Here is an 18,496-nt window from a genome sequence, read left to right as displayed (position 1 = left end):
TACAGCCTAGGGAATGACCTGCTGGGTGGCACAGAAGTGGAAAGGGATCTTGGAGTCCTAGTGGACTCCAAGATGAACATGAGTCGGCAATGTGACAAAACCATCAAAAAAGCCAATGGCACTTTATCGTGCATCAGCAGATGCATGACAAATAGGTCCAAGGAGGTGATACTTCCCCTCTATCGGGCACTGGTCAGACCGCAGTTGGAGTACTGCGCGCAATTCTGGGCGCCACACTTCAAGAAGGATGCGGATAACCTGGAGAGGGTCTAGAGAAGGGCCATTCGTATGGTTAAGGGCCTACAGACCAAGCCCTACGAGGAGAGACTAGAGAAACTGGACCTTTTCAGCCTCCGTAAGAGAAGGTTGAGAGGCGATCTTGTGGCTGCCTATAAGTTCATCACGGGGGCACAGAAGGGAATTGGTGAGGATTTATTCACCAAGGCGCCCCTGGGGGTTACAAGAAATAATGGCCACAAGATAGCAGAGAGCAGATTTAGATTGGACGTTAGGAAGAACTTCTTCACAGTTCGAGTGGCCAAGGTCTGGAACGGGCTCCCAAGGGAGGTGGTGCTCCCCCTACCCTGGGGGTCTTCAAGAGGAGGTTAGATGAGTATCTAGCTGGGGTCATCTAGACCCAGCATTCTTTCCTGCTTATGCAGGGGTTCGGACTCGATGATCTATTGAGGTCCCTTCCGACCCTAACATCTATGAATCTATGAATTGGCACCCAGGAAGGACGGCTGGAGTCTCTCTGGGTTAAAATACGTGGCGAACGTGGCACAGGGGACATCATGGTAACCGTCTACTACAGACCTCCTAACCAGAAACAAGGGCTGGACCAAGAATTAGCCAGGGAACTGCCTGAGGATGCATGCTCTCAGTGCATGGTTGTCATGGGAGACTTCAACTACCCGGGCATCTCATGGGAAGGGCACTTGGCCAAATCCAATCGGTCGCAAAGCTTCCTCACATGCGTGGACAAGGTCTACCTGAGTCAAGAAATCTATAGGCCGACAAGAGGCAAAACACTGCTGGACCTGGTACTGGCCAAAGGGGATGACCTAGTCAGTGACCTCAAAATTGATGGAAAGCTGGATGATACTGACCATGAGCTGATCACCTTCATTATCCATCGCAAAGCTGGCAAGTCAATCAGCAATACAGAAGTCCTCGACTTCAGGAAAGCTAACTTTGACAAGCTCAGGAGGTTTGCCGTCGAGGCCCTAAGGGAACACGACTCAACAGGAAGAGGAGTCCAAGTGGAGTAGTTGCTTGTCAAGGGAGCAACCCTGACAGCACAAGAGATGGCCATCCCATCTCGAAGGAAGGGTAGCAAAAGGGATCAGCAACCCCCTTGGCTCAGCAGGGAACTCAAGTACCTCCTACACCTCAAAAGAGAGACTTATAAAGGATGGAAGGCTGGAATTACCACCAAGGAGTAGATCAGGGAGCAGATCAGGAAAGCCAAGGCTGCAACCAAGCTCCATCTGGCTTCACATATCAAGGATAACAAAAAGTCCTTTTTCAGATATGTAGGGAGTCGGGGCAAGTTGGGACTCCGACTGAACCAAACGGGACAGCTGATAACCAACACCCAGGAAAAGGCCAACCTGCTTAATGGGTACTTCGCGACGGTCTTTTATCAGTCCAATGAGACTGCCCTGCCTAGCTGGACACAGGATGGTCAGGGTGAGGGAGTATTTATACCCAGCATCAGTGTTTATCTAGTAAAGGATCACCTTGAGAGGCTGGACACCTTCAAGTCAGCTGGTCCTGACAGATTACACCCCAGGGTACTCAAGGAGCTGGCAGGTGTCATAGCCCAACCATTGGCAAAAATATTAAAAAAAAAACTCGTGGCGCTCAGGTGAAGTACCTAAAGACTGGAAGAAGGCCAACGTGGTACCCATCTTCAAGAAAGGGCAGAAAGGAAATCCCAGGAATTACAGGCCGATCATCTTGACCTCAATCCCTGGTAAGATTCTTGAGAAAATCATCAAGGAGACCCTTCTGGATAAGCTGGCTGAGGGCAACATCCTGAGGGATAGCCAGCATAAGTCTGTCGCAGGTAAGTCGTGCCTGACCAATCTCATCTCCTTCTATGACCAGGTGATGTATCACCTGGACAAGGGAGAAGAGATTGACATCATGTATTTGGACTTTAAAAAACTCTTTGATCCGGTGTCCCATGACCTTCTCATGGATAAATTGGCCAACTACGGCCTCAGCTACACCACAGTCCAATGGCTGGGAAATTGGGTCCGACGATGGAACTAGAGAGTAGTAGTCGCTGGCAGCGAATCATTATGGCGCTCCATGACCAGTGGCGTCCCCCAAGGCTCTGTCCTTGAACCGGTTCTCTTTAACATCTTTATCAACAATGTGGACATTGGTGTCAGAAGCGCACTGGCTAAGTTCGCCGATTACACTAACCTTTGGGGCATAGTGTCCACACCTGAGGACACGCTAGTGATCCAGGCTGACTTGGATAAACTTAGTAAGTGGGCGGACACAAACATGATGTTCAATACCAATAAATGTAAGGCACTCCAGCTCGGGGAAAAAACCCACAGCATACTTACAGGCTCGACAGTGTTACGCTTGCTAGCACCACTGCTGAAAGAGACTTGGGGGTCATGACTGATCACAAGATGAACATGAGCCACCAATGTGATGTCGCAGCTGGTAAAGCAAACAAAGCCCTGGCTTGCATCTATAGATGCTTCTCAAGTAAATCTCAGGATGTCATCCTCCCGCTGTACTCGGCTTTGGTGAGGCTGCAGCTAGAGTACTGCATCCAATTCTGGGCTCCGCATTTCAAGAAGCATGTCGAGAAGCTTGAAAGAGTCCAGGAGAGCCACGCACATGATCAGAGAGCAAGAGAATAGGCCTTATGAAGAGAGGCTGAGAGCCATGGGAATCTTCAGCCTGAAGAAGCGCAGGCTCAGGGGGGACCTGGTGGCTGCTTTTAAGTACATAACGGGTGTACATCAGGATCTGGGAGAACATCTGTTCACCAGAGCGTCCTAAGGAAAAGCAAGGACCAATGGTCATAAATTCTTACAAGACCGTTTTAGGCAAAATTTCTTTACGGTCTGAGCCCCCAAGACCTGGAATAGATCCCCTCCAGAAATTATGCCGGCACCTACTCTAGACTCATTCAAGAAATGCTTGGATGCTTATCTTGCTGGGATCCTTTGACCCTAGCTGACTTCCTGCCCCTGGGGCAGGGGGCTGGACTTGATGATCTACAAGGTCCCTTCCAGCCCTAACGTCTATGAAATCTATGAAGAATATAAGGGATTTTTAACATGGACAAAACAACATTATTTTTCCCTAATTTTATTCTTAGAAATGGCTAGGCAGTTTAGGTTGACTTATTTTCTAAAAAGAGAGGTTGAGGCAGATATCAGCCATGGAAAATTTTATCTCAAAATAATTGTTTAGGATGAAGTTTGAAGCAACTGAAAATAGGGGCTTGGAAAGCAAGGAAAAATTAATAGAAAAATTAATAGACAATGGTATCAGATTCAGCTATAATTCTTGTGAATCAACAGCACTAAATAGGCAATTTGTGTCATTGTTATTTATTTTAATAATTGAAGTAATCCAGGGCTGCTGATGCAATCTCCTTGTTGGTTATATTTCCAAAATATCTACCTTTGTGTCAATTTCTCGGTGATCAGAGTTGAAATTACAACTGTTATGAATTATAGATGCTGTTTCTTGTCCCACACATGCTGTGATGATTTCTTTCACAGCTAGGACAAAATTCTACATTGTTGATCTGTGCTGGTATTTGACATCTATATTTCAGTTCTCCCTGCCTTAAATCTGTCAGCATACAAAAAATATCTTTGTTGCAGATTATATCATTTTTACCATGGAACTCTTCATTTTTTTCAGGCTGTGGCATAGTAAAAACTGTGCCTCTGTAGAAGCATTTTATTGTCACTAAAATATTTTGGTCCATAGTTTAATTTTGTTGGCAGAAAGAAACTCTCACCAATGCACTCAGCAGTTCATTGTATGACTGCTGGCTGAACACAAACATTACCAGGCAGTAATAGGGGTCTTGGAGGAAACTGTCATGGTCTTAGATTATTTCAGAGCAACAGCCATCTCTAAAAAAGTCCTCAAGTTATCCACACACTTGGTGAGGTTCTTCATGAAACAGGCAGACTATTCATGTTGGTATCCTTACAAAAACAGTGCTTTTCTTCACATTAGCTTTCAGAAAAATTCCATCCTGTTGGAATTATGAATTTCTTCTTGCTGCAATCCTTCACATCTTATTGAATTAACCATGCTCTATCTAAATGGATCAATTATTTCTGGAGTTAATGACAGTCTCACCAACAATGGAAAGCTGCCAGATTCAGTATCTGTGGTTAAATCTGTTCAGTCACTAGCTGAAAAGGGGACATCTCCACTTGGTGAAACTGACTTAATTTTCATTTTAAAGATGCATCACATTCCAAACTTGCATGCATATTTCACTTATACTTCCACATTTTTCTAACCATTACAAAACCCGGAGTTGATAAAATTACCTTTCAGGACCTGAAACAAAGCCAAAGACACAAACAGATATTCTGCATTTAAAGATAATCTGAGTAGGTGAAAGTAGTGCTAATTTTACTCCAGAATTCAAATCGATAATCAATAGTGCTAATGGGCAGGATGTTGCTGAAACATTTTTACAAATAAAAGTGCTCTTTCAGGCTTGGGGAATGAAGAGCTTTGAAAATTCAGGGATCTGTGAATGAAAGTTATTCTGAACGTTAGAAATACTCTCCGCTGTACTTGTAATATTGCCAAGATAAGTGTCTAAATAGATTAACTAAAAAGAAAATCAATGCAAAGTGCATCAATTTTCTTATGTTCCCAGAGTTTTAGAAAATACTTCATATTTTCTGTACCAAAATCTCCCTCCATGTACTGGATTTTTAATCATTTTCTACTTTTTAATATATATTTGATTAAAGTCAGATTAATGTTGGTCTTAAATCATTTCATAACAAGGTTCTTATAGTACAAAATCACAGCAAATAGGGACAGAAGTGACTCCAAGAGGTGATCTAACCAAGGGGTGCCCAAACTGTGGCACAAGTGCCATAGGCAGCTTCTGCGTGGCACATGGCAAATCTGGGAGGGCAGCACAGTGGCAGACAGGGCAGGGAGCAGAAAGCAGAGCATCAGATCAGCAGGGACCATGGGGAAGGAACCAGAAAGCAAAGCAGCAAATCAGTCAGGGGAAGGGGGGGCACAGTAGCACTATGAGAGGGCACAGGGCTAATATGTGGCACACCTGCCAAAAAGGTTGGTTCCTACTCAACTCCCTGCCTATGGGGCTCCACACTGGTTCAGAAATTTGGCAGTAGGGAAGCAGTGGCATTGCTCCCCTGCTGCCAAAATTCCAGATCCATGGGGAGCCCCATGCCCTGTGTACCAGACTGGGCACCTAATCCTAGCATACAGAACTGGGCGAGGGCAGCACAGGGCCCCAGGGCCCAACCTCGGTATTGGTGCCAGGAGGGAATAGCACCAGGCCCCTGGGACCAAACCCTGACATGTGCGGGATGATGCCAGGCCTCATGGGGGCAGGCAATGCTGGACTTCCAGGATCCAACTCTGGTAAGTAGGAGACAAGAGGGAGTGTCACCAGGCCCCAGATCCCAGTACATGGGGGCAGAAGAGGATGGCACCAGATCCCCAGCACCCAATGCAAATCATGGGATAGGGATGGGGTGGTACTCGGCCCTAAGGCCCAATCCAGCCCGCAGATCAGCCCTTTACCACTCATCTGGCCCGCACTGTTGAAAGGTTGAACATTACTGATTTAGCCCATCCCTCTGTCCCAAAGCAGGAGCAACTATATATAAAGCATTCCTGGCAGATATTTGTCTCACCTGCCATTAAAAATTTCTACTTAGGTTTCAACAACTTTCTTAGGTAATCTAATCCAGTACTTAACTAGCCTTTCAGATAGAAAGGTTCTCCCAATTCCAACCTCTAGGATGTTTCAGAAAATGCATCCTGAAGTGATTAGAGCAGAAGAGTTTTTATTCCATTGCTAGTGTCCACTCATGTGACATTGGCTACTTTATCCAAAATGAGTGCATTTAAGTACTTCAACTTAGGCAAGCAAATGCATATAAAACTGTTGGAACCTAAATTTGATCATTTTGACCTTTCAATTAATATGCCCACATCTCCCCCAGCAATAAAATGGAGAAAACAGTACTTGGATAATCTCACAGTATTCCAAGGCTCCATGAATTAATGTGATTTTAAATCCTTGAATGAAATATATAAGTAGAACATCTGATGTAGAGCCAAATTGACTTCCATGTGAAATACTGAGAAGATCCCTGAAACACATTTTTCCTCTCTCTACCTTGAAATGCTTGTTACAAGTATAAAATAAGCCCAAATAGATATGGGTCCTTTGCTTCAGGTTTCCACAACTGCCACATACTTTCAAGAGAACAGTTTAACAGAAATGGTGTTCTGTTTTTTAAGAAGATGGGCTGCTGTCCTTCATTTTTATCTTAATTTGGTCTTGGGTCACATATTCACTTCTACAGACAAATTAGTGCTTGACTACTACAGAAAACTCTGAAAAAAACTAATGTTTTGAATGAAGCCTAGAGAACTCATTAGTGCTAAATTCTACCACACAAACTTCTGTATGTATTCATATTCCCCCAGAAGTGCTCCGAGGCAAGCCTGAAGGTCATATTGCAGGGAGCTCAAGCCACGAAATTAAAAACTCTTGAAAGAAAAGTTTTTAATTGAAATGCTGGCAGACCCTTTGTTGCTAGAAGTCCCACCAAACTGCTGCTGTACAGTATTATGCAGTATTAAGTGACTAATTGATAGCCTAAGGCTGGGTGATAGGGCTGATTAATTCTCTACCACTTATTATAAAATCTGAAATATCAATTGTAAACTTCAGGTCTAACATTGTATTGAGCTATAGGAAACTTAGAATTTACAAGCATTCTAAATCCCAGATGAACAGAAACAGCTGTGATATTTTATAAAGAGCATAACAGTTGGAGAGCTCCTGTAAAAATATTTACAATTCAAGACCTGCAATCAGACATTATTAGTAGCATCTCATACTGTTAAAGATTAAAATATGTCCTATTCATAACTGTAAAAGTTCTTTAAAAAGTGAATTAATATTCACAACAGATTTCTGAAGTTGGTAAACAATTATTTTATATATGCATCTACTTTTACTGATGCCTAAAATGGGCAGACTTAAAATAACTTTACGAAGGTCCCAGAAAGAATTAGTAACAGGCTGAGATAAACACTTTGGCATATAAAGTATGTACCAGAGTCAGTGTTTCCCTGATCTTCTTTGTAGTCTGGTGAGGTAACTGACACAACAGCTCACAGCACAGTTCTAAGATGCTACTCCACAACAGCATGGAGTTGAGAAAAGAAGCAGTCTTGTGGTTAAGGCACTGGCCTGGGGATCAGAGCTATCACACACTTCCTACGTGATCTCCAGAAAGTGATTTAATCTCTCTGTGGAACATTTTCCCTGATTATAAGATGAGGCAACACCTCCTTTCTTTCACGCTTTATCTGTTTTGTATATTTAGACTAGGTTACATAATTATTGAAATACCTTTAACTTATTTCACTAGAAAGCCTGCTGAAGTCACCAGCACTTCAAAACCAAAAGGTATCAAAATCTGGCCCATAGACTGTAAGATCTCTGTGGTCTATGTACTGCAGCTAGCACAATGGACTTGTTGAGATGCTACTGTAGTACAAGCAACAATGCTGTTGTAAGAATGGGGGTTGTGGCGGATCAGAGAAGTGATCTTTGCCTAATAGACATAATCTTCCAAAACGCAGGAGTGCACAGGAGGCCTAGTTGCTAAAACAACTCATGTTACTATTGACCACTGATGGATAGCTGCACATTCAGTTCCAGCCATGTCTCTACCTGGAGAGTTTTCCCCTACCCGCTTTGGCAAAACCTCATCTTCAGGACAGTATTGTGCTTGTGACATTACACTATCAAGATCATTTTGGACTTTCCCCTAAGCCTTGTCTATGCTAAGTTTCCAACTGGAGTTAGCCACACAAGACGAGATCGCTTTTATACAGGTATAGCATTTCTCTAGGAATGGCTCAGGACAGGTATTTCCTTGTATCCTCGGATATTCAAAAAATCCCTTGGTAGCCAAGGCTGTATGCTGAATGACTGTTGTCCATATGAGAGATCAAGTTCTCACCAAGCAGTTTGATAGGCAATAATTAATACTAAGTTATTTGCAAGGAAGAGGCTATGCCTTGCTACATAACTGAAGATTAAATAATCACCGTTACATTAAATTTCCTAAAAGGAGCTGTAATAGTACAGTGATTGAAAAGATATATCATTGTCTGGAACAAAGCCTTCTCCGTGCAATTTGCATCTGAATGAACAGCAAAGAAGTAAAGAAGAAGAAAATTAAGGCCAAGATGCCTGCCACTTTCTATATCCTATTAAACAGTGCAGTGAGGTTAGTACTCAAAAGAAGCCAATCTGACAGCCAGGGACAACTCTCTCTCTGGCTATACAAAGAGCATCAACGCAGACAACAGCAGCATAACCTTTCTGCAAAGGCCCCCCTGTTTATCACAACTTTGCTCTGGAGAGAACAATACATCCTTGGCCCGGATCAATTATGTGTGTGCCATTGTGCCAAGGAGAACTCCCCAGTAGCATAAAACTAGCACAGCTCTGTACTACTGCTGTGAACAGTAGCATAGAGTAGCACTTCTTATAAGAGTATAAAGAGATCTTAAGAGTAAATGAGAATCAGGACTTCAAAATGTAAAGCTATTTTTAAATGTGCATTACCCATTTTCTTCCAATTATTTAATCCTCTACAATAGGACTCTAAAATTAGACTTTCAAGTTGTTAGTCACACCATTGTTTTAATAGTAAAATCCAAAATTTTTACATACCTAAGCGATGGAATCCAAAGGTGAACCTTTTTGTAGGAGCTTTTGCAGATAACCATAAAGCAAGGAGGGTCAAAATAATACCACTAAGGTCAGTTAACATATGGAGTGCATCTGTCATGATTGCTAGACTATTTGCAACATATCCACCTAAAAATAAAATGGGAAAAGTTAGAGCATGCAATATTAATGATTCTGTGTAATATGCTTTTGGCAGAGTTTACAACCACCAGCATGCAGAATGCTGCACTGAGCAACTGGATATGCTTCTTATAAGCGTTCACCAAACTGATGGTTTTACCCATTGCAATCAATCTGCCGTGCTATGTTATAATGCTACTATGGTGATAAATGCAGTATAAACAGCAACACAGATTAGGTAGTTAGAAAGGACTCAGACCTATGACTTCACTGAGACTACTTGCTAGCAAAAGGTTTGCAGGAACAGGCTCAAAGTAGCTTAATGTCTTTTCTCTGTATTATTTTGTGTGTTTAGTCAGCTGATCCTTTTGTTAAGCCACTGCTGTAAATCTTTTGACACTTTGAAATGGGGTAAAGCTCCAATGACTCAGTGACAAAAAAATTCACCCTCCTCTCTCAATTTTCATTAATTTAACCTTACCCAACATCATCATTCCCTGTACCCAGGAGGAGTGGATAATTTTTTGCCAATACTTTTACTTGGAAATATTTTTTCTTTGAAATTTATTCCACTTCTCATAATTAATTGTGGGCTGTACTGACCTCTATCCCCCCAGATCACAAGGTCAAAGAGATTGATTTGCCCCAAAGCAGATGTCAATAATATTAGATAGATGGAGTGGAAGGATTAATCTAACATGCATATATTCTTCTTCTCTTCACACCATCCTTTCCACAAAGGGAAGCCAAGGACATTCTCATGTACATATCTTAAAAATAATGACAATGAGACTTATGCCTGTTCCCATTGTCCCTGCCAGTTCATCAGCATTTTAGTTTGTCTCTTTGTCCTGGGAGAAGTTTGAGATTATTTTTGAACCTGCAATTACTGCCAAGTATAGTATGATGCTGGTTTTTTTTTACTTGTCAGGCTCGAGTTTCAAGTTTTAGACTAAAACAATACCTCAGATGGAAAGGCTTTTGTTTCTATTATTTCCCATTACCTGACCTTTGTGCAAGGACAATTTGAGGATCCTGTCTAAACTACTAGAGTATAGCAAAAGAAAGCTCATAATTGGTAGATTTCCCGATAGGTTAGTCACCAAAGAATTGTCTGTATGCATATGTTGTGGATGTAGCCATCTCAAACGTGCATTATAGTGGTTGCCAGTAAATGACCACAAATATCTAAATTTGATCTCTCTTATGAGGACAGATTGAGGACCCTGGATCTCTTCAGCCTCCACAAGAGCAGGTTGAGATGGGACCTCGTGGCTGCCTACAAATTCACCGGGGGTTGGGGCAGCAAAGAATAGGGAGTGCTCTGTTTATCAGGGCACCCCTTGGAGTCACTAGGAACAACGGCCACAAACTGATGAAGAGCAGATTTAGGTTAGACATCAGAAAGAACTTTACGATAAGGGTTGCCAAAATCTGGAACAGACTTCCAAGGGAGGTGGTGCTCTCCCCTACTTTGGGGGTCTTTAAGAGGCTAGACAAGCACCTGGCTGGAGTCGTCTGACCCCAGCACTCTTCCCTGCCCAGGCAGGGGGTCAGACTCGATGATCTACTGAGGTCCCTTCTGACCCTAACATCTATCAATCTATGAATTATCAAAACAAGCAAAATAGCTTGTTACATAGAATATGTTACCCTTTTCCCATCCATTCTGCATGAAGCTTGTGACCTTACATTAGTTAAAAAAAGAAAACAAAAAGAAAACAAAACCAAACCTGCAGTTTGAAACATTGGACTTTGCTTGTTTTTACAGTCTTCATTGTAGAAAGAACAACAATTCAAGTATAAAGAAATTTGGTTCAGTAGCTTTACTTTATGAACCTTTAAAGCAGTGATTCTTAACCAGGGTGCTGGGACATGCTGGGATACCACAATCCTTTGAAGGATGCCACAGGAAGTGAGAGAAGATAAGCAAGGTGTGCCAAAGAAAGCAGCTAAGGACAGGCTGTGGTTCTCCCAGCTTGACTGCTCCCCCACCCACACTGCCTGGCCCCTCTGCAAGGAGGTAAGTACTGCAATAAATACTGGGGGGGGGTTTTAATGGGATGCTGTTCAATTCACAAAAGTTACAGAGGGGTGCCTTTAGCCTAAGAAGATTGAGAACTACTACTTTAAACCAAGCATTTTAGCATACGTGCATAGCTTTTCTGTTCAGTTTTTCCCTTGGTTTTTAGAAGCATGTCAATATTAAGACACCTGCGTTATAGGCAACTCCATTAATAAGAACTCAGTTAAGGCCACTTTGGTTCAGACCAAGTCATTTCTATGTAGGTAACCTCTCTTTTTTTTAAAAATAACCTTTTAAAAATAATAATAAAAAGGGAAATTAAATACTGAATAATATTAACGTAATATGAATGGTGACAAGGCAAGAATTGAGAATACAAGTCATTCTAAAAGTTAAGGTTCTTAATCTCTAAGTGTAGGTTCTTGAGAAAAGACTTAAAAACTGTTTAAACATGAATTGCATCTCTTAAAAAAAAAAAAAAAAGGCATTAATAATCCCTGTCATTAAAAGCTCCAATACCTTGCCACTGTTTTCACTCAGCCGTGAAGGACAGAAATTCATCTCATGGGCGACTGATCACAAATTTCTAAACACATGCAAAACCGCAGTAAAAAAGACTAGATGAGAGTCAGCCAGTAGGTACAATGCATCTTCACCTCCTGATACAGCAGCATTCCCACAAAGGTGGTCAGTTCAGCTAGAATGCTCTATCTTATCCGAATTTTAAATCAACTGTTCATCACATTGAGAAACAGTCAACATAACAACCCTGAAGTGGGCTGGATTAATCACTTGGCCCACAGTTTGAAACCCCTGCTGGTCAAGATTTCACAGATCCAGTTCCTGAGGAAATAAAAAACCCTTCTACTGATGCCCAGGTGTAACAATGTAGGCAGGTGAACACTTTTTGCTAAGTACATTAATTTTGTATGACAGGGTTATCTGCCATGGTGATATACCCTTTTTCCCTAGAACTAAATCTGCACACCCCTACTTTGAGAGCAGCACTGGGGAAGGAGGCATGTAATTGCCAGTGTGTGTGTCAAAGGTCATAGAAATAAAGTTGTGGGAAAGTCCTAGAGATTACTTGCAACGTTTCTCAAATGCCTGAGCAATAAGCTTCAGAATGTTCTCAAGTGGAAGGATCAGAAAAGAAGGAAAGGAAGGAAGTTAGTGTATTGAAGTCCAGTCATTAATATACTAACACAAGGCTTGGAACCTGGTATTCAGTTCCTTGCTCTGCCACAGGCCTCCTGTAATCCTTGAACAAATTACTTAGTAACCTCTTGTATGAAAGACAACAGATAATACACCTCATGTGGTTATTGTGAGGATATACGTTAAAGAATTTGAGGTGCCCAGATATTACAAAGATGGAGGACTATATTACTACCCTAGAGATTCATCACTCTGGAACTTGGATGAGCCTTGATTCCAAGACAGAAGCCATGATGAACTGATCACGATTAAACTGTAGTTTAATTTTAGAGACTCCCATCTCCAGTTCTGTCTCCAAATCATGAATAGAGGACTGAACCAGAAACCACCTACAGTCCTTGAGATCTCAAGCAAATCCCTAAGACTGAAGCTGAAGCCACCTATTTCAAGATCTCAGTGATTCCAGTACCTAGCCCAACAACAGCTAAGGAAACTCAGTTAGTAGTTCTACCAGTAGCAAAATCTATACACTAACAAAATGTCTATGCTGATTTTTACCTTGAGACACTAAACTACATGGACATGCTGAAACAAATGCATACTTATGACATGACTTTTCTTATACCTGAGATCATATGCCAGGGGTGCAGATACATCCTCTACAAAATTCACTCTTTGCTCATGCTACACTAAAAAGATAAAACCAGGAGAGGACAAATGAAGTCATTCCATCAGGTCTGTACAATTTGTTCAGAGTTAAGCATTTCATTCATAATTAGATTATGGACTCTGACAGTCTTATTAATGACCAACCAAGCCCTGAAAAGCAGAAGCTGATGAGAAGAATCATTACTTGCTATTACCCTGTGTTCTTAAGATAAGGTCTAAGATGAGACGCAAGGGAACAGGTAACAGATGTCAATTATCTGTTGTGAGACCAAAAAATAGACTTTTTCTCTTGAAGATTCCCCATTAGAGGTTTAGTAAATTATATATTTGCATAATTTACTGTGTGCGTTCATTCTGGTGCGCAGTTGTTGTTTGGTCTCTCCATGGGACCCTAACTGAGGAAATATCAGGTTTCGTTGAATCCTAAAACCGCTCGTCACCCACCGAGCAAGTTTTGTACAAGACACTACAAACTTTCTACGGAAACTTTAAAACATAGACCACCTTCCCAGCAACACTCTCCTAGCCACCATGGACATTACCAGCTTATACCAACATCCCACACCAGGATGGCATCCAATCCCACTTTACATACCTATGAGAGCAAGATGACAACTCAGAGTACAGACCCAAAGATATTACTGACCGTATAACACTTCATCCTCACACACAGCAATTTCACTTTTATAACCAACACTTCCTCCAGAGCATGAGCACAGCTATGAGCACCAAAATGGCCCCACAGTATGCCAAAATTTTATGAGCCACCTGGAAGAAGAATTCCTCACGGACTGCACCATCAAACCCTTGCTATACTTAAGATATATTGATGACATGTTCATCATTTGGACTGAAAATCTGCAATCTCTGATTGAGTTCCATCAGAAATTCAACAATCATCATCCCTCCATCTGGCTATCTCTTGAATACTGCAGCATCAACATCTCCTTTTTAGACATGATGATCAGCATCCGGAATTGTAAAATACAGACCACATTACACAAGAAACCCACAGACTAACATACATATCTGCACAGAACCAGCAATCACCCTAAACTCACCAAGGAAGCGGTGATATACAACCAAGCCCTCAGATGCCACCAAATTCACACTGAGAACACCTGGGACTGCCGCCTCACTAATCTTAAAAAGGCTTTCACCCAGCAAGGACACTCCTCCAGACAGATAGATCGCATGCTTGAAAGAGCCACCCGTATACCACGTGAAGAACTGCTGCAGTACAGAAGAAAACCCCCCACGAATCACACACTGCTGGTTATGACATATCACCCCTCCCTCAAACCCATACAGAAAATCCTCAAACAATTGCAACCCATACTAGAAGAGACCCTATTACAAGAAATGCAAAACCTGCCAACACATCTCCACCACCCCCACTATTACTACACCCCACAACAGCCATCAGCATCCCTGGATCTTACAGCTGCACCTCCAGAAATGTAATATACCTCATCCAATGCACCAAATGCCCTGATGGAAGATATGTAGGAGAGACCAAGCAACAACTGCGCACCAGAATGAATGCACACTGGAAATCTATCAAAGACAAAAATACCCAATTACTGGTGGGGGCACATTTCTCACAGGAGGGCCACTCTCTCTCCAATCTCTCAGTCCTGATCCTCAAGGGAAACTTACACAACACTTCCCAGAGACGAGCCTATGAGCTCCATTTCATCAACCTCCTGGATACTAGAGATCATTGACTAAACAAAGACATTGGATTTTTTATACATTATAATCTGCCTGGCAACTGACTCCCCAGCTCAGCCCCTGGCTTCTTTACTTCTCATTCCATCCAGGAAGAGCACACACCAACTGCTGAAACTTCCTTACCCTGACGAAGGGTTTTTGAACCCGAAAGCTTGCTTAATAACTATTCTCCAGCTATTTGGGTTGGTCTAATAAAAGATATCAAATTCACCCAAGGAACCTTGTCAGCCAACTTGTAGTGCAGATAACATCCAGTCAGTAGCATGATGTCCCACAAGTACAAGTGTTACTCAAACCTGCCCTAAAAGAGCACCTCAAGAGATGAGGAAGTGGTAGATTTCACTCCAACTGAGCCACTAAACAACAGTCTTTCAGTCAGTACTGAAATGAATTTGAGGTGACAGGTGGTAAGTCTTATGTTGTAAACACTACCTGTCCCCCACAGCACCTGTCTTGTACTTGCAACAGCTCCTTCCACTTTTGCTTTTAATTATGATCAATAGCTATTTTCCCATTTACAGATATATATTAAAATATTTAGAAAGTGATAAAATTGTATATCGTGAGTAAAACTCAGTTCAGCATGAGTGACTGTCTAATAACTGATACACTAATGCAATGACACCACATGTTTAACTCTGTTGCTTCTAAAAAGTGAGTAGCAGAAGAATAGATCTGGAGAAAGTGGATGGCAGAGTTTAGATAGTCTTCAAGAGTTCAAGTAGCACCAAGCAGGCATTTACATTAAATGATATAAATAGGTACAAAAGACAGATTGTAGTCAGATATTGTAATATTTATATGAAGAATAAACACTGGTTAGGATATTAAAAAAGAAAATGGTTACATATTGGTGAAAGTATAGCTTTTAATTACTTTGTGTTCACATCCATGTGCCTTTCAACCTTAGATTTTCTTTCAAGGTTAAACTGCCATAGCAGGTGAATTAATTTACTGTTTTACAGATTTATAGACTGCTGTGTCATGCTGTTTTGATTAAAAATTTACAGTTCTCTTGAACTGAGAGCAATAACATGCCTCGATAACAAAACAGACGGTCCAGGTTAAATAAAAACTGAACTTGGAAATTGCGTTCATCATTCAAACCAGTAATAATCAAATGGCTTTTTATCACGGGAGCAAAAAAGAGAGGCAACATGTTTCTCCCGACTCCTAACAAACAAACATGCAAGAACTTTCATTAAATCATTATCAAAGTAGCTCAGACTTATTTATTATTTTAAAACAACACGCACTAGACCTTCTGATGTTGCCGATTATAACAGCTCTGGGGGCAAGAAGAGTCCAGTGGAGGAATGATAGTCTTTGTAGAAGTGGTACTAATCTAGTGCAGAGAAGGCAAATACAGGCAGTCGTCACACTTACAATGGGTTACGTTCCTGGAAAAGGCGCTGTAAGTCGAAACTATGCAAGTTGAATCTGATTTTCCCATAGAAACAATGTTATAATAGAGGGTTATGTTCCCGACCAAGGGCCTGATGCCCAACTTTTTATACAAATGACCATAAACACCATATTTAAATCTGCTATTTAATCGGAAAGTGAAGGAGACTTAGGGCCACTTGATGGCTTTTTGAAAAACTGATCCAGGGATGTTTGTTTTGTTGCCCTCTTCTTCTCATTGTAAATTTCCCTGTAGCGCGCATAGGCATTAGAGATCAAGTTGTTGGTCTTTGAGAATCCCTTGAGGGTTGGTCCACCTCCCTGATCTGTGATACTGATGGCCTGGGCAAAGGTTCTTCTACGGTAGTAAGCCTTAAAAGATGCAATCCATAGGCTGGAGCCTTAAAAGCTGGTCCGTAGGCTGGAGCAGCGATGTGGGGGGGGGGAAGAAAACAACCTTGGTGTTAGGGTCTAAATCTGCAAGGTGTGCAGGATGTCCAGGGGTATTGTCTAAAATTAACAATGCTTTATGTGCAAGGATGTTCCTTTCACAATAATTCTGAACAGCTGGCACAAAATAGTCAGTGAACCATTCCTCAAAAAGGGCCCCAGTCACCCAAGCTTTACGATTTGATTTCCAGATGACTGGAAGACTACCTTTAACATAACCCTCAAGTGCTCTGGGATTTTTGGAGTGATAAACAAGCAAGGGTTTGAGCTTGAAATCACCCGCAGCATTTGAGCCAAGCAAAAGGGTAAGCCTATCTTTAGGTGCACTGAATTTTTCATCCTTGGATCCCTCGCCATGTTGTTGCTTCACAGTGTCAAAAAGACTCAAAGCCTTGGCTTGAATGGTGGCTAAACTCAATGGCACACAGCACTGAGTTTGATCCTGAATCCACAAAATCAAAAGTCTTTCCATCAGCCACAAGTCCTGCACATTGCCTTATAATAGTGGATTGCAATGAGGCTGAGCTTTTAATTTCACCACTTATTTTTTCCTTTTCTCTAATAATAGTTTGCACAGTAGTATGAAATAGGTCCAATCGCCTACCAATTTCAGTTTGCGACAAACCACTCTCACTAAGCTTGATCACGTTGGCTTTCACGTCTAATGTGATGACTTTTCTCCATTTCTTATCAGAACCCACATCATCACTAGAGCACTGCCTTTCCTTTTAATCAGCCATTTTTAAGGCAGAAACCCCTGCGCTAAGAAATATCAGGAAGCCACTAAGCAGGAACCCCTGCACTGAGAAACAGCAGACTGAATACAGTACTGAATATAAAAAAGCTTAACACTAAGCACTAAGGACTTGCACTAAGAAACTTGCACATCAGGACTTGCATTGTATTGCCAAGTACAAGCTGCAAGGTTCTTGAATGAACATGGCTTGAATTTCACTTTCTGTTACTTAGGTTTGCTAAAAGAGAGAACTCCCCTCAACACTGCAAAGGCATTACAGCCATAGACTACAATGGGCAGCTTGGGTACTTTAATTTGGAAGTAAAAGAAACTTACACATCAGGACTTGCATAACAGGATGCTGGAGCACTGACTGAACGATGTATGGCGCTGGATCCTCACACTTACGGCATGCCATAAGTGCGAGGATCAGCACCATAATAATGTAGGTGTAAAATGCAGAGCACCGCAAGTGCGGATCGCTGCAAATCGAGCTGCTGGAAGTCAAGGACTGCCTGTAGTGCACTGTGATAGCGCTCTTTTTTCAAAGCACTGCCTGCAACCTAAGGGGTTGTCAGTTACCCAATGGTTTGTGCTGCTGTATCAGAGGACAAGGAGCACAGATAACCGAGCTGACACGCATATCTCTTACAAACACTGGTATTCCGTGATAAACACTGTGAACCTGAGAAGCCGCATTTCTGCCCCAAAACATTCCACCCCCTCCTATGATAAACAGTAAAGATGCAATAACTGAAAATACATGGAATGGGAAACTATTTTGTATTTGCTTATGATAATTTGACATTTAATTTAAATTAATATATTTCATGTTCCAGGTCAAATCAGCCAAATCACATTGATTGAGCAGAACTCAATCGTTCCAAAAACCATATTGATTGAGCACGCACAATCTAAACACCACGTACAGCGCTACAACCCCCGAGCATCCTCTCACCCTGGGACTCCAGATGCTCCCAAATCCATCGGCAGGTGTCCTACCAAGCGTTTCGATGGTGACCCGATTTATTTTTCTTGCCAAAATATTTATTTCTATATTCCTTATTTTTTTCTTCTTTTCCCTTCTACATTCCTTTCTTGCCAAAATATTTATATCTATATTCCTTTCTTTTCTTGCCAACTATTTATTTCTATATTCCTTACAATCTATGAACACACTCTCTCTCTCCCCCGC

The 18,496-nt window shown here is 41.7% G+C and overlaps 1 protein-coding gene across 1 annotated transcript in view; it reads right to left on the bottom strand.

Annotated features, from left to right (window-relative positions):
* Positions 1 to 18,496, bottom strand: part of SLC30A4 (solute carrier family 30 member 4) — a 36,471-nt gene that overhangs the window by 15,981 nt on the left and 1,994 nt on the right. Inside the window, exons 2-3 of the mRNA XM_006030426.3 lie at positions 18,260 to 18,299; positions 8,987 to 9,133 (exon numbers count right to left, since the gene is read on the bottom strand). Of these exons, the coding sequence (XP_006030488.1) occupies positions 8,987 to 9,133; positions 18,260 to 18,299 (187 nt within the window). The remainder of the gene's footprint in view (positions 1 to 8,986; positions 9,134 to 18,259; positions 18,300 to 18,496) is intronic.

Source organism: Alligator sinensis, unplaced genomic scaffold (genome assembly GCF_000455745.1).
Source record: "Alligator sinensis unplaced genomic scaffold, ASM45574v1 scaffold476_1, whole genome shotgun sequence".
Taxonomy (NCBI): domain Eukaryota; kingdom Metazoa; phylum Chordata; order Crocodylia; family Alligatoridae; genus Alligator; species Alligator sinensis.
The sequence above is the reverse complement of the archived record's forward strand: the minus strand, read 5'-3'. Positions and strand labels throughout refer to the sequence as shown.